Source organism: Halichoerus grypus, chromosome 4, assembly GCF_964656455.1.
Source record: "Halichoerus grypus chromosome 4, mHalGry1.hap1.1, whole genome shotgun sequence".
Lineage (NCBI taxonomy): Eukaryota > Metazoa > Chordata > Mammalia > Carnivora > Phocidae > Halichoerus > Halichoerus grypus.
Window position 1 is genome coordinate 175,253,616 of NC_135715.1, and position 23,848 is coordinate 175,277,463.

General features: G+C 37.9%; 1 protein-coding gene across 3 annotated transcripts in view; it reads right to left on the bottom strand.

The window, feature by feature from the left end:
- The window catches only part of USP37 (ubiquitin specific peptidase 37), a 79,425-nt gene that overhangs the window by 43,791 nt on the left and 11,786 nt on the right, over nt 1-23,848 (bottom strand). For all 3 annotated transcript variants that reach the window (XM_078071329.1, XM_078071328.1, XM_078071327.1), the window contains 6 exons: nt 21,299-21,470; nt 19,231-19,331; nt 16,695-16,873; nt 16,051-16,125; nt 7,788-7,885; nt 6,164-6,248 (listed from right to left, as the gene is read on the bottom strand). In XM_078071329.1, coding sequence (XP_077927455.1) covers nt 6,164-6,248; nt 7,788-7,885; nt 16,051-16,125; nt 16,695-16,873; nt 19,231-19,331; nt 21,299-21,470 — 710 coding nt within the window. The remainder of the gene's footprint in view (nt 1-6,163; nt 6,249-7,787; nt 7,886-16,050; nt 16,126-16,694; nt 16,874-19,230; nt 19,332-21,298; nt 21,471-23,848) is intronic.

The window sequence follows — 23,848 nt, forward strand, 5'->3', positions numbered from 1 at the left end:
ACGCTTAATCGACTAAGCCACTCAGGAGCCCTGTATATGTTCTAAGTTTTAAGTTTTTACATAGTCTTTATCAACCTTTTTTGGTTTTAATTTTTTTCTTTCATAATTCAGTTTTTATTGGTTGTTCTGAGGATGAGTAGACATTTCAATTTGCACACAATTCTTAGTGTATGTACCAAAAATCTAAAAACTCATGTAGTTGTAATTCTTTTCTAAAACGTCTTCCAGTGGGGCACCTGGGTGGCTCAGTTGTTAAGTGTCTGCCTTCGGCTCAGGTCATGATCCTAGGGTCCTGGGATCGAGCCCCGCGTTGGGCTCCCTGCTCCGCAGGAGGCCTGCTTCTCCCTCTCCCACGCCCCCTGCTTGTGTTCCCTCTCTCACTGTGTCTCTGTCAAATAAATAAATAAAATCTTTAAAAAAATTTTTAAAAATAAAACATCTTCCAGTGACCTTCCAGATTAAAATTTGAAGGCAAATTTTCCTTAATCAAGTACCAATTTATGATAATTGATAATGATAATTTTTCTTATCAAGTACCAATTATCTTGAAATGTTGATATGCTGTTACACTGTTAAGTCCCATTAATTCACAATATCATATACACTACATACTCAAATTTTCAATCTTGCACAGCACATTATCAAAGTTACTAGGAAAACTAGACTGCCAAGATGTTACAGAGTGTACAAAATTCTGACGGGGGAGCCAAGATCAAGGAGTGGTTTTCTTTAGGAAACAATTCTACCAAAAACAACATGGGGAAAGAAGTAATTTAAAATGTTCATGACCTATTAAATGCATGACTGACTCCAAACTGCCATTTAGTATGCTTGATATTATAGGTTAGCAAAACTACCCCATCTATGGAATGTTAAGCTGACACCCAAGACAATCAAAGTCTCCCATATTCAATATCCTACTACTTTCTGGTTGTACCAAGAAACAATCAGCAAATGATTTAAAAAAAAATTTTTACACTTAAAAAAAAAAATGGGATGAGGTGGGATTCCCTCCTTAAAAATGTTTCTAGAGCTACTAAAAAACTTGCATTTATAAAATAGTTGATAAAAATATTCCTCCAGATTATACAAGAAGGGAGACAAGGACCACAGATAAGACATGGTTTATGATACCACTCAGATGTGGCTTCTTTCTCTCCTGCTTCATCTGAGGCTGGACTCTCCTCATTTTTAGTTTCTCCATTTTCTTTTTTTAAAAGCTTTTTATTTATTTGACAGAGAAAGAGATCCCAAGCAGGGGGAGCTACAGAGGGAGAGGGAGAAGGAGGATCCCCACTGAGCAGGGAGCCCAACATGGGGCTCGATCCCAGAACACTGGGATCACAACCCGAGCCAAAGGCAGATGCTTAACCAACTGAGCCACCCAGGTGCCCCAGTTTCTCTGTTTTCTGCAAGTATGTCTTTCCTGGTTAGCCACTTTAGCCTATTTTCCCTTTGTTCCCTCTTTCCCCCTTTGTTTGCACTTTTTTTGTCTGAGGATTTATCCTTTTCTGCTGCCTTTTTTGGCTTCGTTTCTACTTTTGCAGGAGCAGGTTCCTCCTCCTTCGCTGCCTCCCCGCACCCCAGACCACAGAGTTGACCTCCCTCTTGAGCATCCTGGTGGCAGGCCACAGTGCAACAAGAGCCTTTGCGAAGCTGGGCTGCCTGGCCACTGCCCTATGGTTTCAATTTTTGTGTCTTAAGAATTAATTCTGGGCGCCTGGGGGGCTCAGTCGTTAAGCGTCTGCCTTCAGCTCAGGTCATGATCCCAGGGTCCTGGGATCGAGCCCCACATCAGGCTCCCTGCTCGGCGGGAAGCCTGCTCTCCCTCTCCCACTCCCCCTGCTTGTGTTCCTGCTCTCGCTATCTCTCTCTGTGTGTCAAATAAATAAATAAAATCTTAAAAAAAAAAAAAGAATTCTATAATTCTGTAATGTAAGGTCACAGAAATATTTTCCTATTTTCTTCAAGTTTTTTTTTTTTTTAAAGATTTTATTTATTTATTTGACAGAGAGAGAGCACAAGCAGGGGGAGCAGCAGAGGGAGAGGGAGAGGGTGAAGTAGGCTCCCTGCTCTGCGGGACTCGATTCCAGGACCCTGAGATCATGACCTGAGCCAAACACAGAGGCTTAACCGACTGAGCCACCCAGGCGCCCCTCTCCGAAAAGTTTTAATTCTCATTTTCCTCCTATTTAGGTCTTTAATCTGCTTACAGTTTCTTTTTTTAAGATTTTATTTGTAAGTAATCTCTACACTCAATGCAGGTCTGGAACTCAACTCCAAGATTAAGGGTCACATGCTCTACTGACTGAACCAGCCAGATGCCCCTACCCTAAAATTTATCATTAGCTTTCTATTAGTTGTATCTCTTACTGTGCACTACTAAACACTGTAGTTTGAACAGTGCAAGGTATATTTGCTTCCATCCTTCTGCTTTCAACCTTTCTTCATCTTTATGTTGTAGTTGTTTCTTTTAAATAGGATACAGATTATTATTTTTCTTCCTTTAAAATCCAGTCTTTCTCTCTTTAACTGGAACATATTGTATTTATATTTAACATCATGACTGATCTGGACTAGTAACTTTTTTTTTTTTCTGGACTAATAACTTTTAATATCCATGTACTAATTCTATCACCTGTCATTTCTGAGTCAGTATTTATTAATTTTTCTCCTCCATATGAGTTGTATTTTTCTGCTTGTTTGTCTGCCTAGTATATTTTCTTGGATGCCAGACACTGAGAATTTTATCTTATTGGGTGCCAGATATTTTTGATTTCTGTAAACACTCCAGAATTTTGCTCTGAGATGTGGTTAGGTTACCCGGAAACAGTATGATCTGAGTGAGTCTTGCTTTTAAGGTTTGTTACGTGGGAACAGAGCAGCAATTAGTCCAGGGATAGATTTCCTTGTTAATGAGGCAAGACCTTTCTTAGCATGCAAACTCCTGCTATCAGGAACAGGAACATGTCTGGCTTTACGTGAACTCCAACTATTATTCCCTTAGATCCTGTGGGTGCTTCCTTCCCAGGCCTTGGCTCGTTTACTCACCTGCATAAGTTGATCAGCAGTCAACTGAATACTCAAGGGGGAACCTCTGCAGTTCTTTCTCTGTTTAGTTATCCCCTCCAGTCTCTGTTCTGTGAATTCCAGATGCCTTGGCTTCCCAGGACTCCCAGCTCCATTTCCTCAACTCAGGAAGAGCACAGGGCTCTGTTCGGTTCCCCCTCCTTGCATGGCAGCCTGGGAACTTTCTCCAGGAAGCAAGGGGGGGCAGTCAACAGGCTAATTTCATTTGTTTCCCATCTCTCATGGATCACTGTCCTTCACTGCCTCATGTCCAATGTCATGAGACCCATAATATTTCATGTATTTTGTCCAGGTCCTCAGTTGTTTCATGAAGGAGGGCAAATCTGGTCCCTTTTACTCCATCTTGGCCAGAAGTGGAAGTCACCTTTAACTTTTTAATATGTATAACCTAAGTTCTCAAAAGTAACTTAAAATGTTTTAATTTCCTTATACTCTTTCCCACTCCTGTATTTCTCCTTATTGTCTAATTTTTATTAATTGTTTTGCTTTCAAGCCTATTGTAGCCTCATTTTATAAAAACTATTAAACTATTTAGATGCATAAGATAATCCTTAATGGATATTAATAATAGTAGTTGCCTCTGGAAAAATAAACTAGGAATTAGAAAAGAAAGGGAGATTTACTTTCCACTGTATGCACCCTGTAACTTCTGAAGTTTCTACCATATGCACTTATTATACAAAAGAATTTTAAAAGTATTTAGATTTTTAAATATGCTTTTATAATTTTTTTTGCTCACTGATATTTTCATTCCTTCCTTTGTTCAGTTTGCTTCTTGCAGAATAAACTGTCTCTGTATCTAAAAACAGCATTATTTGTCTGCACTCTTGAATTATAATTTAGCTGGGTATAGAATTCTTTGATGCTGTTACTCCAGTGTCTTGTTTCTGCTGTTGCTAATGTCAACCTCTTTTCTTTTTATAAATATTTTCCTTCAAATACCTTTTAAAATTTCATCTACAATGTGGATTTTTTTTTTTTTTTTTTTAAGTATCTGCTGTTTGGCATTTGTTGAAGCTTTTCAATGTGTGGACTTTCATCATTTTCATCCATTATTTCTCTGACAAATTCCTTGTCTTTATTTTCCTTGGTCTTATTTTCTCCAAAATGCTATTAAGACATGGAGGATAGGGGTGCCTGGGTGGCTTAGTTGGTTAGCCTCTGACTCTTGGTTTCGGCTCAGGTCATCATCTCAGGGTTGTGAGATCAAGCCCTACATCCAGCTCTGTGCTTGGTGGTGAATCTGCTTGAGATTCTCTCTCTCCCTCTCCCTCTGCCCCTCCCCCTGCTCACATGCTTTCTCTAAAATAAACAAATCTTAAAAAAAAAAAAAAAAAAGACATGGAGGAGACCATGGAGTGCAACATAAGTCTCTTCATTTCATTTCACATTAACCACCTTCTTTCTGTGTTGCATTCCAACAATCAGGCATTCTTGACTTGTTCAGTAGTTGCCTCAGTGTGGACCTCTAATCTGCATGGGACTTTACATTAGAGGTTCAGAATTCCTGTCCCTATGCTGGTAACACAGATGCCAGTCACTGAAATTCCCATTTCTGTGTATTTGCACTCTGCTCGGGGAGCATCAGGCAAGCAGCACATTTATGGTTCCAAACCCAAGTAGTTCTACAGAAGTGTTTTGCCTTGGTTTATTAGCACAGAGAGCAGTTCTAGATATGCAGCTTCATTTAAGAAACCAAATTCTGGCCTGGGGTCATGTTCAGTTTCCAATCTCATGCTGGTTTTCTACTTGACTCTAGTCTGTGTTTTCCATGTGCCCTATGACTTCAGCCTTTACTCAATATCAGTTTTTTTCTCACTCATTTGGAAATTTTCACTTCATCTTTGAACAAAGCTTTGCATTAAAAAAATTTATTTTCCTTAGCCATTCCCATGTGCAGTGAATTCTATTATTTTGAGAAGAAATTTGTACGTTTAATTATTTACAAACTAAATTTAGGTTTTTGTAAAAACTTGGATTCCTTTAAAATTCTTCTAATAAACAGATATATGTGTCTTAAATTCAAATAACTTAGTTACCACTGTAGTTATAAAGTGAAATACCACTCAAGGCTGAATATACCTAAAAATACAGTATCAAATTCTTTACTTCACCTCATTTTATAAAATAATCAAGATTTTTTCTTTACCACTTTGAATTAAATTCTACTAAAAAACAAAGTATCCATAGGTCATTATATAGCATATCTATTATACACCACCATTACTCTTACCTTTTTACATTTACCACTGCCCCTCCAGGCTACATCCCAAGATCATGCCTTCTTTACAAGTACTCAGCAGTTGTCTCATATATTATATTCAATAAATCTCAAAAAAAATTTAATATCTATCTATAGGATCAGCAATTAAATTTCTGAGTAGCCTTTTTCAGTAAAATATACTAATTGTACAATTTGTGTACAACCTGTTTTTTTTTAAAGAAAATGTCTTAACTTTTGGTAGTAGCTTAACAAATACACAGGCAACAAAGGCAATTTAAAAATGCCTAAGGAGAGGGGCGCCTGAGTGGCTCGGTTGAGTGACTGCCTTCGGCTCGGGTCGTGGTCCCAGGGTCCTGATCGAGCCCCACATCGGGCTCTCTGCTTAGCGGGAAGCCTGCTTCTCCCTCTCCCACTCCCCCTGCTTGTGTTCCCTCTCTCGCTGTCTCTCTCTCTCTGTCAAATAAATAAATAAAATCTTTAAAAATAAAAATAAATAAAAATGCCTCAGGAGAGATCTTAGTATGTTCGTCGCTTGGCATGATGGAAAGTAACACTGCTCTAGAATCTGATCACATTGCCAGTCACAACCTGTGGCCTCAGTACAAATCTCCCTAGACCTCAGTTTATACATTTGCTGAAAAGTGTAAAAAAAAAAAAAAAAAAAGCATCTGAAAATTAAAACATTTCCAGATTACTATCTAACTAAAATGTCACGAGTCTATGATTCTGATCAATTTTGTTATTTTAAATTATTCACTTAGAGCATAACGGACAGCCTATCCCTTCAATTCAATATTCTCAAGAAGAGAGCACTTCAAGTCCTTCACAAGGTACATAACCAACACATACCTGTCTAAGTTAGTGCTACCAGAGGAGTAGTCCTTGGATCCAGTTCTGCTGCCATAAAAGGATGATGACTGTAAAGGTAAAAGCCCTAAAAAAAACAAACAGGAAAAATTTAATTCCTAAATCAACCATTCAATTTCATTTAGTAGTAAAATTATGCATTAGGCCTGTTCATATTTAACTCTTTTTCCCCCTTTCTTTTCTTCAAAGTAATATATATGCATGTTAAAAGATCAAACACTGTGGAAAGGTTATAAAAGCAAAGAATACTCTCCTGCCCCAAAACTCTACAAATTGTGCTTATTTCTAACCATTTTTTAAAACTTAGTTTTCCTTATTTCCTTCATAATGCTAGATAATGTTTCTACTATTTCTTAATTTATTAATTATAAACAGTATCAGTTACCTCCATTATGAAAAATCAGAAATTGCTCATTTACATCACCCCATTCTTGTTCTCTTCTCTCCAACCAGTTATTGGTTGTGTTGTAGTTTTACTAATTAACTTCGTAACTTTAACACACTTAAAACTTCTACATTTTGTTTTATGAACCTTATCACTTGACCACTTCCTACTCTCTCCTCTTCCGCATCAACTTTTTTTTTAAGATTTTATTTATTTATTTGACACAGAGAGAGAGAGAGAGATCACAAGTAGGCAGACAGGCAGGCAGAGGGAGAGGGAGAAGAAGGCTCCTTGCTGAGCAGGGAGCCCGACGTGGGGCTCAATCCCAGGAGACCGGGATCATGACCTGAGCCGAAGGCAGACGCTTAATCGACTGAGCCACCCAGGCGCCCCCGCATCAACTTTCTAAGACATACTTTAACTTCAACATTGTTACGGCTTATTACATCTTCAAGCATTCTGTTTTCTAACTATAGGTTGATTATAAAAGCTGAAAACCCTTAAGTGGAGCTTACATAATGTATTATTATTTCAGAGGTAAGAATTATATTAATTCTTTCTGGAGGAGTCTAATGTCACAATCCTGAACCACTAAAAGAAGAATGTTCCTAGAGTCCCAATCAAATGAATTCTCTCAAACTCTCAAAATCATGCCATATTTTAGCTTGCTTCAATTTAACTTCCAGCTGACATGATATCCAAATCAATACCAGATAGATGAGTCTCTAAGGAGTTCAGAGGATCAGAGAGATATGTTAAATGTGGGAAACACTGACATCAATTTGTGGACAGTCTAACTTTTAGTTTTTGTAAAAATAGGGTACAATGTGAGCTTAAACAACTGCTTTAGGCAATTAATTCCAAGATCCTCTGGAACTTCTAACATGTAACAACACTCATAAAATTCAGTTTCAACCAATTTAACTCCTTGGATTCATTCTATGGTCCAGATACTTTGATAATGAAAAAGTTTAATTTTAGGCAGTTAAATAGGAAAGAAGGTAAAGGTTAGATTCTTTGTTAACAGAATAAAAATTCCCTTATATTTCTAATACTTTAGCCAAGTACTGGATACAAATTTGGCACCCAATAATGAATACTGAATCATGCAATATTCCTGAATAATGTAGAGAGGTATGTCCCAGTTTAGGTTTTTATTTCTAGTCTAATACAGTACGTCATATAATAAATGAGTATCTTATATGAAGACCAAATACTTACCTGATGTCCTATTCTCTTCTGACTGTTTCAAACTCAGCTGCTTCTCTCTGCTGCTGGTTAAATACTTTCTGGAGGGATCTGTCATAGCCTTGTTGTTCCTACAGTTAATAATTTAATTCAATATATATATGTATATAGGTATATAAAGACATAGTTCTTAATTTTAAATAATTATCATTTCAGAATATTTACATTTCACATATAGTTAAATTTTTTTTTTTTTAAAGATTTTATTTATTTATTTGACAGAGACACAGCGAGAGAGAGAACACAAGCAAGGGGAGTGGGAGAGGGAGAAGCAGGCTTCCCGCGGAGCAGGGAGCCCGATGCGGGGCTTAATCCCAGGACCCTGAGATCATGACCTGAGCCGAAGGCAGACGCCTAACGACTGAGCCACCCAGGCGCCCCTACAGTTAAAATTTCTTAAGTCGCATTTCCCCCTCTATTATTCCCAGATACCTGAACCTATATAAGTGGAGTGGGACCAGTCAGAGATACGCTCATGCTTTGATTAAAAGTGCTAATTTTAGGAGGCCCATCATGCATAAAGCCTGTGGCACATAATGCAGATACTCTACCCAGATTCCCTCTGACCCCATTTTTGTGTCCTCTCTTCCACATGAACTTAGGTACGTTTTTGACAGCAAGTATCTAGGGTTCTTTTTCACAGACTGTCCTCAAGCTACTAGAGATCCTTTGCCTGCACTCTGAGAGAGTCACAGGTAAGGTCAAGAAGCCCAGCTCCCTTGCCTTGGATCAGAACAACTTTAAGGTGAAAAAATTTTTAAGGTGAAATTTATATAACAGATTTTCTCTCTGGAATTAGGATGAAACCTAACCTCTCTGCTTAATTTTTGTGTGATATCACACTTAGGTTTAATCTCCCACACTCACTCGCTTTCCCTACTCCCTTCCTGGTATCCCCTGGGAGTACTTTCTTAATAAAATAATTTGCACACGCATCTCCATTTCAGGGACAGGATTCTGGAATTGGACCACTTATTTGGCAACAGCAAAAGAAATCCCACTGCTGGTGATAACACCTTTGGGACCTTATAGTTTACAATTACTATGATTTTTCATCTGTAGTGAATTGGGATAGGATAAACTAAAAGATACTATGGCTCATGCAATATCTCTAGCATTCAAGAAATGTGGTAGATCACACAATGGATCTTACTGGGGTTATAGAAATGTTCTAACTCGATTATGGTGATGGTTGCACAACTCAATAAATTTACCCAAAATTACTGAATTGCACATTTAAAACAAGCGAATTTTATTTTTAAAGTTAATATTAAAATAAATATTAATATTAAATTTTAAAATTTAAAAGTACGTCCCAAATTATTCCTTTCCTTGTTCCCAGGTCCCCCATCAAGAAATGCAGTCTAGTTCTATTTTCCTATCCCTTAACAGGGCTGGCCTTGTGATTTCCTTTCCCCAAAAGACTGCAACAGATGTAACAGTGTGTAAGTCCTGATTGTAAGGCTAAAGGCACCTTGCAAATTTACATTCACTCTCTTGGAATTCTGACACTGCTACGTGAATAACTCCAGGCCAACCCAGTAGATGATAAAAGACACAGGGCCCAATCACCCCCATCACCCAACCAATAGGCAGCCAATGGCCAGTCATATGGGTAAGGCCATTCTGGACCAACCAACCACTAGCCAACCCACCAACTGACCATGGATGCATGAAAAATGAGAGTACCCAGCTACAATCAGCCAATTCTGGCCCAGATAAGCAGAACCACTCAAGTCGCCATCAACTCACAGGCGATAATAGTTACTATTTTAAGTCACTAAGTTTTGGAGTGGTCTGTTATACAGCAACAGGTAACTGATACAAGTGATATGGAATAATAACCATAAAGACTATAGAACGGGTTGGCTGTTGCTATGAGTACTGATCCGTTCAACGGAGAAAATGATAGATTCAGTTGAGCCAATTACCAAGCTAAAGACAAAACACCATGAAGAATTGCTCATCCAAAGACAGTTGCAGCCCAGATCTTTAGGATCTGAGAACAAGACCATGCTGTTTCCAGCAAAAAAAAAAAAAAAAATATATATATATACATTCCTTAGGAAGTATCCCACGCTACTCCTGGCATAGTACTAAGGCCTGGAAGAGACTGAATATCTGACTGTGGGTCATCAATCAGAGCAGCTATCATGAACTGGGTGCTATCATACTCCTAAGAGTCATAAGACCAGGAAGTTACAGCAGTAATGCATCATTAAATGGAAGTGGTATATCTGGGATGAGTTCTAAGTAAGCAGGAATAAGTAACAAGAACAGGCTTTATGAGTACTCCCTATAACCAACTGAAAGAGGAAGAAAAACCTAGCCTGATTCATGGATACATCATCTTGGTATCTTGCTAGAGGATGAAAATGAACTGCTGTTGCACTATAGACCCATTATGGGACTGCCCAAAAAGAGAGTGGTGAAAGGAAATCCTCTGCTGTGCAGAGTTTGAGAGGTGCACTTCATTATCCACTTTGTGCGAGGAAAAGAGTGGGCCATGGATTCCTGGATAGTGGCAAACTGTTTGCATGGATAGTCAGGGGCCTGCAAGTAGCAAGCCTGGAAGATCAGGGAGAAATGATTTATGGAAGAAGTATATGAATAGCCATATGGAAATGTGTACAAAGGGTGAGGATCTTTTTCACATATTAATGCTCACCAGAGAATTCCACTAAAGTGACATTAAACAATCAGGTCCTGGTTCTCAGAAGGGAAACTTTTTTTCACCCGTGGGGACAGTAAGAGTCCCATTTAATCTAAAGCTATGGCCGCTACTCATTTTGGGGTCCTCATGTTGGCAGAGCATCAGGCAAAGAAAGGAACTGCCATACTAGCAGGGGTAACTGACTTTGATTATTATAAGGAGGTACTGTTGATGGTAGATAATAAGGGTAGGAGGAATATGGAATAATGGGGACTTACTAGGGAATCTCTTAGTGTTGTCATGTTCAGTTTTAACTACAAATGGGCAATTTTAGCAACCATGGCCTGCACAAGCACATAGTGACCAGGGGCTCATCCCCACAGGGATGAAGATCTTGGTCATATCACTAGGCAAATCACCAAGACCAGCAAAAGTATTAGTGGAGAATGCAGCAAATCTAAAACGGATGGTAGAAGAAAAAGATAATAATATCAGTTATAGCCTCAAGGCTATCTATACCAATAAGGACAAAAAGGACTACAGCTCATCCCTCTAATCCTCCTTTTATAAGATCTTCATCCAGAAATTGGGCAGCATCAATGTGAAGAATCTGTGATAACATGGAATGAACTTAATAGTTATGCTCCACCAGAGCCCTTCAGATCCCTTTTTATACTTTTCACACCTCCAGACTGGGTGTTTTCAACAGCCAGCACCTGCGGTTCTTCTTCAGAGGACTGCCTTTGGGATACTTAAAATATTTTGCCCATTTGGGCAGAGCCACAGAACCAAAGACTGTACAGTATGAGAACATGAAAGCCCATCTTCCTTACTTCAAATTGGAACAGGCCCAGTGCCCCCTGCTGGATCAAGATGAAGCCTACTCTCCCACAGAGATCACACCCTTCTTTGGCTTCCTCTCCTTCCCTGTCCTACTTTCCTCACTTTGATCTCTCCTATGAGCACTGTCTTAACAAGTCACTTGTACAAGTATCTTAATCTAGAGTCTTTTAGGAAACTCAAACTTCAAAAAATCTGTGATATTGTAAAAAGTGTTATTAGCCCAGAACAAAGATCAGAAATTTAGGGCTCACCAGACAGAATTCTAAGTGGAAAAAGTGGGATGATCCCAAAGTGTGGTGCATATGGTAAACTGGCATGCAACAGTCTATTACAACCACCTTTTAGTGTATCTGTCCTACAAAACCCAGAAAGCTAAAAAACTCCATTTCCTAGTGTTCAAAATATGAATTAAGATAATTACACATAGTTGTGTAATATCTGCAAAATGGAAGTAAGGCGGAGGTCATGTGTTCTGTTCCTTGTGATGGCAAAAATCATTTTGGAGGTGTCCAGTTTTTCCGTAGAGATTTCTAATCTTGGTAGTGGCAGCATGGTTCCAGAGATGATAATTTCCAATTCAGCTATTAGCTTTGATGATAGCCAGGAGCATCTCTGGTGACCTGATCTGGGGCATAGCTCTCAAAATCATTCTGCAAGCATAACGTATAGCCTATCTTTTCAGCTTTCCTAATGATTCTGTAAGTCATTTCATACTCTCTAAAGGCAAACACATTTGTGTGTAAACTAGATAAATGACTTTTGTTTCCTACAACTAGACCCTGAATCCACAAATTTTGTTACTAGAAGTGGGGTGCTACCATAACAAACCTAAAATATATAGCACTAGCTATAGTAAGAAGGCGGAGAGTAAGGACATAAATATTACAGATTGGAAACTTGGTGAGGACTGTTATATCACAGCAAAATATTTATAAAACTGTTATCTGTAAGGGCACCTGGGTGGCTCAGTCGGTTGAGCGTCCGACTCTTGGTTTCGGCTTAGGTCATGATCTCAGGGTTGTGAGATCAAGGCCCGTGTCAGGCTCTGCACTCAGGGGGGAGTCTGCTTGAGATTCTCTCTCTCCCTCTGCCCCTCCCACAACTCACATGCATGGATGCGAGCGCGCGCTCTCTCTCAAATATTAAAAAAAAAAAACAAACCCTGCTATCTGTAGTCTTGGGAAGCAGACTGCATACTTATTGAACCTATAGCTCTAAAGGAAAAGATTGAGACAATAAGAACACTGGTCTGTGTTTCAGCAAGGTCCTATTCAAGACAGATAAATTTGGGCAAGGACTAGCCACCTTACAATCAAGGATGAAAAGGAATACAGCCCTCTGTGCCAATGGCCTAGAATTGAAATTGTCTGGTAATCTGAGTCTATATGGGACAAAAAAAATCCAGCTGCTTCTGATTCTCAAACTGAGGCAATGACAGGAGGTAACTGAGGAAGTAGCTTGTGAAAAAACAACTCAATGTTAATATTAAGGGAAACTGGGTGAAGGGTACACAGCAAAATTCTATATTGTCTTTGCAACTTTTCTGTAAATCTGAAATTATTTCAAAATTTAAGAGATTAAAACAAAAAATCCAAACAACAAAAATACTGGCCCCAATTCTTTCTCAAGCCTATAAAACCCTGTTTGTTATACCTTTAAAGAAACTTCTAGATTTCTAAAACTCCTGGATTTCTGGACACTTCTATACTCCCAGAACTTGATCAGCATGAAGCAGGCTACAAAAGCTGCATGGCCCCAAGGAAGAACACAGTCTTCAAAACCCCCTTCAGCTATGGCCTTGAAAGATAATAGACAAAAGAAATCTACCAGAAGACAAAGTCAGGAGTCAAATGAAATACAATGAGGAAGGGAGTTTCTCCTGGAGGAAAGAACAGAGACTGCTACAAGGGCTAAGGAGGAGAGAACAGAGACTGCTACAAGGGCTAAGGAGGAAAGAACAGAGACTGCTACAAGGGCTAACGAGGAAAGAACAGAGACTGCTACAAGGGCTAACCAAGAACTTCCTCTACTGCCTTCACTGTCTTCACAACCTCTGCCTACCAAGATTTCATTGCTGCTATAGAACAGCAACTCCTTAAATTTCCTATTCTTGCCTTTTCTAAATGGAAATTTTTACTGTGGTTATCCTACACCTAAGCCAGCAATGTATAATGACATATGTATAAAGATGGGAGTGGGGAATACAGATGAACTTGCCTTTTAGTTTTTTTAGGTGTCAGACCATAAGGTACATGGTCTAAGGCACACTTAGACCTTATGGAGAGAACTGCACATCACCCAGAGATCCTGGACTCTGAACTGGATACAATGACTAAATGTAAGGGAAGAATGATAAATATATTTCTATGGCTAGAGGGGTAAACTACAGCAGACTGTTAGTTGTTTCCAAATAACCTCTGTACCCTTCCACCATAATAGAATTTGGCTAGGGTAGGTATATTTCCCAGAGTTTCTCATATATTTCTGATATAACCATATGACCAAATTCTGGCCAATGTGCACTAAAGTGGTGTGTACAATTTCCAGCCTAAAGGAAAGCAGTATGCCCTGCCTTTGTTCCTTTCCCCATTCCCACCAGTAGGCATGCAGAAATGAGAGTGGAGGCTGAAGCAGCTATCTTGGTTCGCAAAATGGAAGCTACTTATTAAGAATTATAGATCAATAAGATAGAAGGAATCTGAGTCCACGGTGATTGTAGTTTCACATGTCACACCAGTCCTATCACCTACTCAGTTTTACATCTGTTACAGCAACAGAAAAAAAAAATCCCCATAAATACATAAAGTTTCTTTAACTTTTTCCCAACTCCCTCCTGGTGACCCTTGACCTAGAATACCAGTTAATTGACTATCAACTGATTTCTGTTAAGGTATTAATTGACCATTTGCAATTATGCGGATAGAGCCAGAGAGTATTATGCTAAGCAAAGTCAGTCAGTCAGAGAAAGACAAATACCATATAATTTTACTCATGTGTGGAATTTAAGAAACAAATGACCTAGAGGGAAAAAAAGAGAGAGGAAAACCAAAAAACAGACTCTTAACTACAGAGAACAAACTGATAGTTACAAGAGGAGAGGTGGGTGGGAGAATGGGTTAAAAAGGTGATGGGGATTAAGGAGTACATTTGTTGTGATGAGTAGTGGGTGTTGTATGTAAGTGCTGAATTACTAAATTGTACACCTGAAACTAAGTATCACACTGTATGTTGACTGGAAATTAAATAAAAACTTAAAAAAAAAGTTATTAACTGAGGTATTTCATAACAGTGTAACAAGTATTCTCCCCCAAACAATCAAAAAAAAAAACAACAACAAAATAAAACCCTCCCATGATGAGGAAGAGATTGTGAGCTGATGACTGTCCTACTGTAGGTCTATCCTCTTTTGCTCAACCAGAAAATACCTATAAAAGATTGAAGTTCCTTGCCTAGAAACTATGTCGGGGTCACAACCCCTCCCCCCCTTTTTAAGAAAGAGCATGCTCACCTGTGGGGGGGGTTGGGGGTGGTAAGAGAGAGAATCTTAAGCAGGCTCCACACTGCGTGTGGAGGCTGATGTGGGGCTCAATTTCACAACCCTGGGATCATGACCTGAGCTGAAATCAAGAGTTGGATCCTTAACCGACTGAGCCACCCAGGCACCCTGGGTTCAAATTCTTTCACTCCTAGGCTAACTTTTCACGTGAAGAGGGTAAAAAAAAAAAAAAAAAAAATCACAGATAAGGAAAGGAAGGAATTCACAACAAAAGAGCCGCCAACAAGAAACATCTGCTTAGGGGTGCCTGGTTGGCTCAGTCAGTTAAGCATCCGACTCTTGGTTTAGGCTCAGGTCATGATCTCAGGGTCGTGAGATTGAGCCCCACATGGGGCTCTCTGCTCAGTGGAGAATCTGCTTCCCCTCTCTCTCTCTCTCCCTCTGACCCTCCCCCCATTCATGCACATTCTCTCTCTAAAATAAATAAATCTTTAAAAAAATTAAAAAATTAAAAAAGAAAAGGAAACATCTGCTTAGAGTTACTCAATTCTATTTTTCCTCTAAGTATTGCAGATTAAAAAAAGCTAGGATGGGAGAAGGGCAATGAAATGATCAATGCAACAGTAATGGCCAAATACTCTCTATGGAGCCTATAATCCACCATCACCAAAATACTTTAAATTCTTTTTTTTTTTTTAATTTTATTTATTTGAGAGAGAGAGAGAGCGTGAGAGAGCACGAGTGGGGTGGAGGGGCAGACGGAGAGGGAGAAGCAGCAGACTCCCTGCCAATCAGGGAGCCCAACGCAGGGCTCAATCCCAGGACCCCAAGATCATGACCCAAGCTGAAGGCAGACACTTAACCAACTGAGCCACCCAGGTGCCTCCAAAATACTTTAAATTCTATTCTATCTTTAGAATTCTCGTAAATTGAACCCCTCCCCTCCACCAATTTTCCACAGTGAATGTAATTACCAATATGAGAAACATTGACCTACTGCCATAAGGGTTCTTTTTTTTATTAAGGATTTTATTTTATTTGAGAAAGAGAAAGAGCATGGGCGGGGGGCGGCGGGGGAGGGAGGGCAGAGAAAGAGGGAGAAGCAAACTCCCTGCTGAGCAAGGAGCCTGACTTGGGGTTCGATCCCAGGACCCTGAGATCACAACCTGAGCTAAAGGCAGACATTTAACCGATTGAGCCACCTAGGTGCCCCTAGTGCCATAAGGGTTCTTAAAGCAACTTACGATGATGAATCATTTTCCTTAGGGTAATCTTCACTCAACTCTGAGCCAGATAACATTCTTTTCCTCTTTTCAGTCCTGTAGAGGACAAAGAAAAAAAAAGTTATTTAAAAAAGTCATAATTCATACCATTAAGAAGTATAAACCAACATATTCAAGGACAGAACTGTGACTACTGCTGCCTCGTTCTCTACACCACGTTTTGATTAATATACTGTATATCTGGGACGCCTGGGTGGCTCAGATGGTTAAGTGTCTGCCTTCGGCTCAGGTCATGATCTCCAGGTCCTGGGATGGAGCCCCATGTCAGGCTCCCAGCTCAGCGGGGAGTCTGCTTCTCCCTCTCCCTCTGCCTCTCTACCTGCTTGTGCTCTCTCTCTCGAGTGAATAAATAAAATCCTTAAAAAAAAAAATTACTGTATATCTGCATGCTCCGTATGTGTCACTGACATAAATCATAAAAAACCCAATACTAATTATCTACTAAAAATTTATACTTTTTATAAAATGTATACTTTCTTCTAACATATTTTACTAACTGGTCAATCTCCTTTTTCTCAAAGTATTTGTCTTTCTAAAAGGCCAAAAAGACATTTATAAACAAGCACAGCTAATGACTAAGAAAAAAAAAAATAAGTCTTCCATACCTATTTTCTAATAACCCTGATCTAAGAGGGGTTGATGTAGATGTCAAAGAGGGAATTGTCCGGGTGACAGGCAGTCCACTTCCTGTTGCAGTCTTAATTGACCCTCTACCTGGATTACCAAGAACTTTTCGAAATGGAATATCATCTTTAGTTTCCAAACTTCCTCTTTTTGAAGATGCCTGTAAGAGTAAAGTTTAACATAGCTAAATATTCAAATTAATTGGCATGCTTTTAGATCATTGATTCTCATGTGGAATCAATTTTAAAAAATACAACTGGAAACCCATTTCCAGACATTCTAGCCTAACTGGCCTGGGGTGAAGCCCATTCATCAGTAGTTTTTTTTAAAGCACTCTAGCTGACTGTAATGTACAATCTGTATCAGAAATTGAACTTGACACTTATTTTCTTCTAGCACTCCTATAAATTTAAAATTTCCACAACATGACTAGAGGCAGAAAGGAATTTGCTTTGAATACCTGACTTTTTAAGAAAAGACTCAGGTACACAAGATGTGATTCTAGTGATAAGGATGAAAATAAATCTTCAGAGAAAAACAATCCAATTATGATTATGATAAAGTGACATAAATGTGAGAAAAAGAAGCAACAATGACATTTGGTTGCCACGACTTAAATGCCAAGTCACAAACAAATACCTCATATGACTTTTGATGGGGAGAATGAAAGTGAGAGAGAGTCCACTGGCAGAAGATGAATCAAAGAGTCTACCTTAAAGACACAGCAAGAACATTCAGAGTGAATACAGCAAATTAAACATTATTGGGAAATAGTGCTTTTGACCAGCATTCTGCCAGTACGTTTTACAACTAGATTAAAAGCTATGTGATTTGTCTATTGAAGAAATTTCCAATTTCTTTCTCTCTACAGAATTATGTACAATGTTAGCATAGGAAAGAAACAATCTCTGAGATCATCTGAATATACAGTTTTAAAAAGTTAGAATTTACTTTCAAATGGGTGATACATTCTCAAGATTCAAAAATCAAAATACTATTATCAAGGTCATTTCCTGAGATGTCTCATTATCACCCACTGCCACATACCCGATTCTTTCATTCCCATTCTCTTGTCCCTTGTAAGTATTCTTCTTTACATAAATGTAAAGCAAATCCTTTTTGTTATACAAGTGGTAGAATACTATATGTACACTGTTTTGCATTTTTAACCTTTTTGACCATGACCTCTACTTAGAAGTATTTTAAATCACAACTATTACATATAAATAACCAAAAGTTTCAGAAATCAATACTTATCCTTACTATGTACAATACCTCATTTATTTTGTTCCTTTTTTATTTAATCCCAGTTATGACCCATAAAATTGATTTTACAATCCCCGAGAAGAATCGTTACTTGTGAGAGTATAAATATTTGCTTGTTAATATAACATCTATATATTTAAGTATTCTAATAGTTTAAATTTCTACCCATAGATGAATCTCAAAGTAATTACACTGAGTGAAAAAGCTAGACAAAAAAAATTACACACTGATTCCATTTACATGAAACTCTAGAAAACGCAAACTAATCTACAGTGACAGAAAGCAAACCGGTTGTGGTTTAGGGATAGGGACCAGAGAGAAGGCAGGAAGGAAGGATTACAAAGAGGGATGAGGAAACTTTTAAGGGTTATGGTTATGTTCACTTGGTTGATTATGGTGATGATTTTACAGGTATACACATAAGTCAAAATGCATCAAATTGTATACTTCAAATATGTGCAATTTAGAGCATATCAATTATACCTCAATTAAAATGTAAAAAAAAAGCCTCAGAACCTATTAAAAAAACTAACAAAAATAAAATGTTATTCACTGCACAGCAAATGGACTAAGTAATCTCCTCTCTGCACAGCCAGTAGAACTCATCAATTTACTTAGAGAATAGTTTCCAAGTTCTTCTTACTTTATGCCTGGCTTCTCTTTACAGAATAAATTTTCAAAGACATAGGACTGCTAACTTGCAATAGTACAAAGCAAGTCTCATGGCTGTCTGAATATTTATGAGAGAGAAACTATTTAAAAAGCAAACAGAAGACCTCAACAAAACAGTCTGGTATCATATAGTATAGGGGTAAAGTTCATAATGCACAAGAGACCTAAAGGGCATCACAGAAATAATAGTAGCAAACATTTATAGCATTGTTAGTATAAGGTATTATAGGCTAATAAGCACTTTTACATGCATTATCTCACAGCAACCCTTAAAATATTACTGCTGCTTCAATTTTATAATCCTGAGTAAGGCTCGGGATACTTAAGGAACTTCTTCAATGACCCATAACTACTAAGTAGCAGCACCAAATCTCAAACCCACATCTAACTCCAAAACTATGCTTTTAAAAACTACACTTTACTGTGGTTCATAATGATGACCATGAGACATAGAACAAAAGTTATGTGTTTAGTAAAACTACATGTAAGAAGGGTTAGTATGTGATAAATTTTGAAAAGATTTTCATAATAATAGTTGATAACTTTTCTTAAAAGCTAGAAAGATTCAAATGAACATACCTGATTGTCTGAGTAAGAAAGCTGCCTGTTGGTTTCCTTCTGTGAAGTCCTGCTGCCCAGAATAGCTCCAAAACTACCAGACCCCTGAGAAGGTTTCATGGCTGGTGGGGAGAAAATAAATAAACCCCAAGTCATTTACTTTAATTAAGAGACTTAATCATCGTTATAGAATACTGAAAAAAATAGAAGCATAAAAAAATGAAAGTGCTTATAAACCAATTCTTTCTGAAAAGTATACCTAATATAAATAGTAATTAAAATTCAGAGCTAGAGTCTCAAGCAAAAAATGAAATAACATGCACAAATTTGGGAAGATGTAACAGAAAAATAAAATTTTAAATGCAAAATGAAAATGCTAGAAATTCTCCTATATAAATATCTGGTAATTAACACTACAGAAAAGTCAATGTGTCTATGGCATGAACACTGACAATGGATACCAAGGAAACATGTAACACGAGCTGGTATTAAATAGCAAACAACCATAAGTTTTTTTAATTTTACAAGGAAAATAGTGTATCAAATAAATAATAATACAAGCAAAGTAGCACTGCTACATCTTCATTTTCTAATATTTTTATTATATTTAAGTTAAAAAGCTCAATTAAAAGTCTGTCAACTCTAAAATATTAGCAATAAAGTTTTGATGTTAATAGAGCTGGAGACTAACAGTAATAGTGGAAAACTCATTTTAAGCACTAGATTATTTCTTAAGAAAAGGTCTATTAAAACATTTAAACAGGGCGCCTGGGTGGCTCAGGCGTTAAGCGTCTGCCTTCGGCTCAGGTCATGATCCCAGGGCCCTGGGATCGAGCCCCACATCGGGCTCCCTGCTCAGCGGGAAGCCTGCTTCTCCCTCTCCCACTCCCCCTGCTTGTGTTCCCTCTCTGTCTCTCTCTCTGTCAAATAAATAAATAAAATCTTAAAAAAAAAACAACAAAAAAAACCATTTAAACAAATCAAAGCATTTTAAATGAAAGGGTATTAAGAAGGGGTAGGGGAATCTGATAATACTGTATATGATTTTCTATAGTACTTGCTGTCTTCACAGCAAGAGTAAAACCACGGAATAGGTCTCATACAGAGAAAGACAAGTATCTAAGATTTACATAACAATGTAACTCTTTCCAATTATAATTTAAATCCTCCTCCTCTGCTAGCCATATTCTTTTGTGGAATCTTTAGGGTTTTCTACATATAGGATCATATCATCAGAGAATAGAGATAATTTTACTCTCCCCCTTCTACACCCAATGTGGGGCTTAAATTCATGACCCAAAGATCAAGGGTCACATGCTTTCCAGACTGAGCCAACCAGGGGCCCCTACTTCTTCCTTTCTAATTTGGATGACTTCATTTCTATTTCTTGCCCAAGTGCCCTGGCTAGGACTTCTAGTATTATGTTGGATAGTAGGAGAGGGCATCCTTGCCTTGTTCCTTATCTTAAAGGAAAATCTTTCCATTTTTCATTGTTGAGTATAGCTGTGGGCTTTTCATATACGGCCTTTATTAGGTTAAGGTAGTTTCCTTCTATTCCTAGTTTGTTGAGTGTTTTTATTGTGAAAGGGTTTTGAATTTTATCAAATGCTTTTTCTGCATGAAGAGGATCACATGGCTTTTGTCCTTCATTCTCTCATTTGGTGCATCACATTGATTTTTCATATCTCGAACCATCCTTGCATTCCAGAAATAAATCCCACTTGGTCATAGTATATAATCCTTTTTTAAAGATTTTATTTATTTATTTATTTGAGAGGGAGTGTGTGCATGCGAGGGAGGGAGGGCAGGGGGACAAACAGACTCATGCTGAATGCCAAGCCTGATGTGGGGGTGGGGCTCAATCCCATGACTCTGAGATCATGACTTGAGCCAAAACCAACAGTGGGATGCTTAACTGACTGAGCCATGCAGGTGCCCCGGTATATAATCCTTTTAATGTACTGTTGAATTCACTGCCAGTATTTTGTTGGGGATTTTTCTATCAATATTCATCAGTGATACGGATCTACTATCTAGTAATATTCTTTTATAACTGTTAATGGCAAACCCTGGGAAGATTAGTGCTCACCTGCATGAAGTCTGTTTTGATGGACTGCATCTAGAAACAACCTCATTTCCTCTGCATCCTTACTTGGTACTTTGTCAATAGACAAGAAGCTGTTATCCTGTAGAGTTAACATTAGGCGGCTTTGTTTCGCTCCACTGGGTCGAAGCACCACATTTTTAATGTTATGACTTAGCTATTTAATACAAAAGGAAAATTATGTTACTGTTAAAAATGTACGATAACAAAGTATCATAAAGTAAGTTATACTTTATACTTTCTATATTACATTTCTTAGTCTTTCCTGCATTAATTTAGGGATTTTCCCCCCAACCAAAAAAGAGTTCCCATTTCTTGATACACTTAAATCAAAGATTTCACTTTTAGGAAAAGCAAACACCTACTATTAAAACTTATTTTACAAAGTAACCCTAGCACTACTGATTTTATGGTAGGGAATTGCATATTTTCAGGCACAGTTATAAAGCTATAAAAACTAGTGAGTTAACAATTTACAGAGCCTAGATGGTTACACTAGCACTAGTTTAGAAAGCCATATTGTGCTAGAGGCTTTCTTTTTCTCCCCCGCCCCCCTTTTTTAAGCCTGTAAAATATCTGGCAATTGGTTTAGGTAGCTGTAATTTCAGATGATTTATTAATCCAAATTATAATCTGCAAAAGAATTCCACCTCTCAAAAACAAATAAAAATAAACCTTTATCAATGTAAGAAAGCATCTTTTCCTTTATACACACACAAACACACATATATATATATATTTTTTAAAGACTATTTTTAAGTAATCTCTACTCCCAATATGGGGTTCTTACAGCCTTGAGATCAAGAGTCCGATGCTCTACCCACTAGGCCAGCGGGCACCCCCATCTTTCTTTCTTTTTTTAACTATCTAAAAGCAGGCTCATTTAACTTTCATTCAGTCATGAAGATCATGAGCACTCTGGAAACTCTTTTAGCTTACTTCTTCCATTCCCTAGAACTGGTTCAATAATTTGTCTTATACTCTTCCAGATTCTGGGTATGTATCATGAAGTGATAACTTTTATTTTCTCTTGGCTGAAATTTTTCCAAGACCAAATTAAATCTTACAGTTTACTACCTAAATAATTCTTGCCAACTAGGCATCTTTATTCTCTAATGTGCTCCCTCAGCAGGCATATACAAAGATTTCAAAAGCTGCCTTTTGCTGAAGACATATCCTTTGAATAACATTAAGAAAGTACAGCATTTTATATTTTTTAAACTAGAATTGATCTTTGTCAATTTTTAAATAAGAATGAAAATATAATTTTATCAGACTTAACTTATATTCAAATTTTAAATGATATATATGTGTATATATATATATTCAAAGTAGGTCTTAAATTCATGTCCTTAAGTAAAAATTTTGTAAAACACAATAGTTTCAGAGGGTTTAACTTCCAAAATATTTAAACAAGGAGCTTAACATGCAAAAGAAAAGAGATCACATAAAACCACTATTTCAGTCAGTACACCACTTTTTAAAAAATGAAAGTTAAATACATAGGGGAAAAGTTTGTTCATAAACAAACAAGATGAGCAAATAATCTTGAACTTGAGGTCTTCAACAACTGAAAATCCTATCAACCCCGTAATTTTATTAACTACCATATGGTGAGGCCTTCCATCTTTCCTCTAAGTCCAGACCTCTCTGTTGGGAGTTCCAGTCCTGTTTACCTAACACCTATTAGATACCAACATCTGAATGCCTGACACCTCAAACAACTAATTTCTCTTAATCCTCCCACCCCAATTCTTTCCCTCTGCTCCCTACCAAGACATGAAAGGCACTGCCATCCACCCAGAAACTTGGGTATCTCCGAGTCTTTTCTTTCTCACCCCCCTAAACCTAATGAGTCAAGTCATCTTGAAATCTCTTCAAATCTATTCTTTCCTCCTCTTGTTTCTTCCTACTGTCTTATCCTTTGATTAGGACTTTTATTCTTCATCTAAATTCCCACAATAACCTCCTATATGTCCTTATTCTTCCACTATCTCTTGAAATAAAGTCATCTGCCTAGCCCCTAAATGAATCTGAACTTGAGATTCTTGACTCCTTAGAATCTAAGCTCCTTAGTATGACAAATAAGATACTTCAAGATCTGGTTCCTACCTAGCTCTTCAGCCTCTACTTCTGCCACGCACTCCCTACTGTCTGTTTATTTTAAAATAATTTTCTGGTTCCCTGACGGTTGATTCACACTTGCATGTGTTTGTCCATGGATAGAAATCACCTCTGCCCTACCTCCACTGTTTGGCAAACTCCTATTTATCCTCTAAATGCTCAGGACACAAACCACTCTCTTCTTTGCGTTACTTCAAGTGTCTCTGAAATATTTTTACATCTGAAAATGCTTCTGATTACGCTTAAGTTTGAGAAGAAAAGCATCTCATTCGGCTCTGTATTATTAACCCTTGGTACAGTATCCACCACAGTAATCTGTAGGTGGTTAGCAAAATAAATGCTGAATGGAAACTGCTCTAGAACTGTGATGAGGCTGGAATTAGAGGCAGAATCCTCATGCTCCTAAAGAAC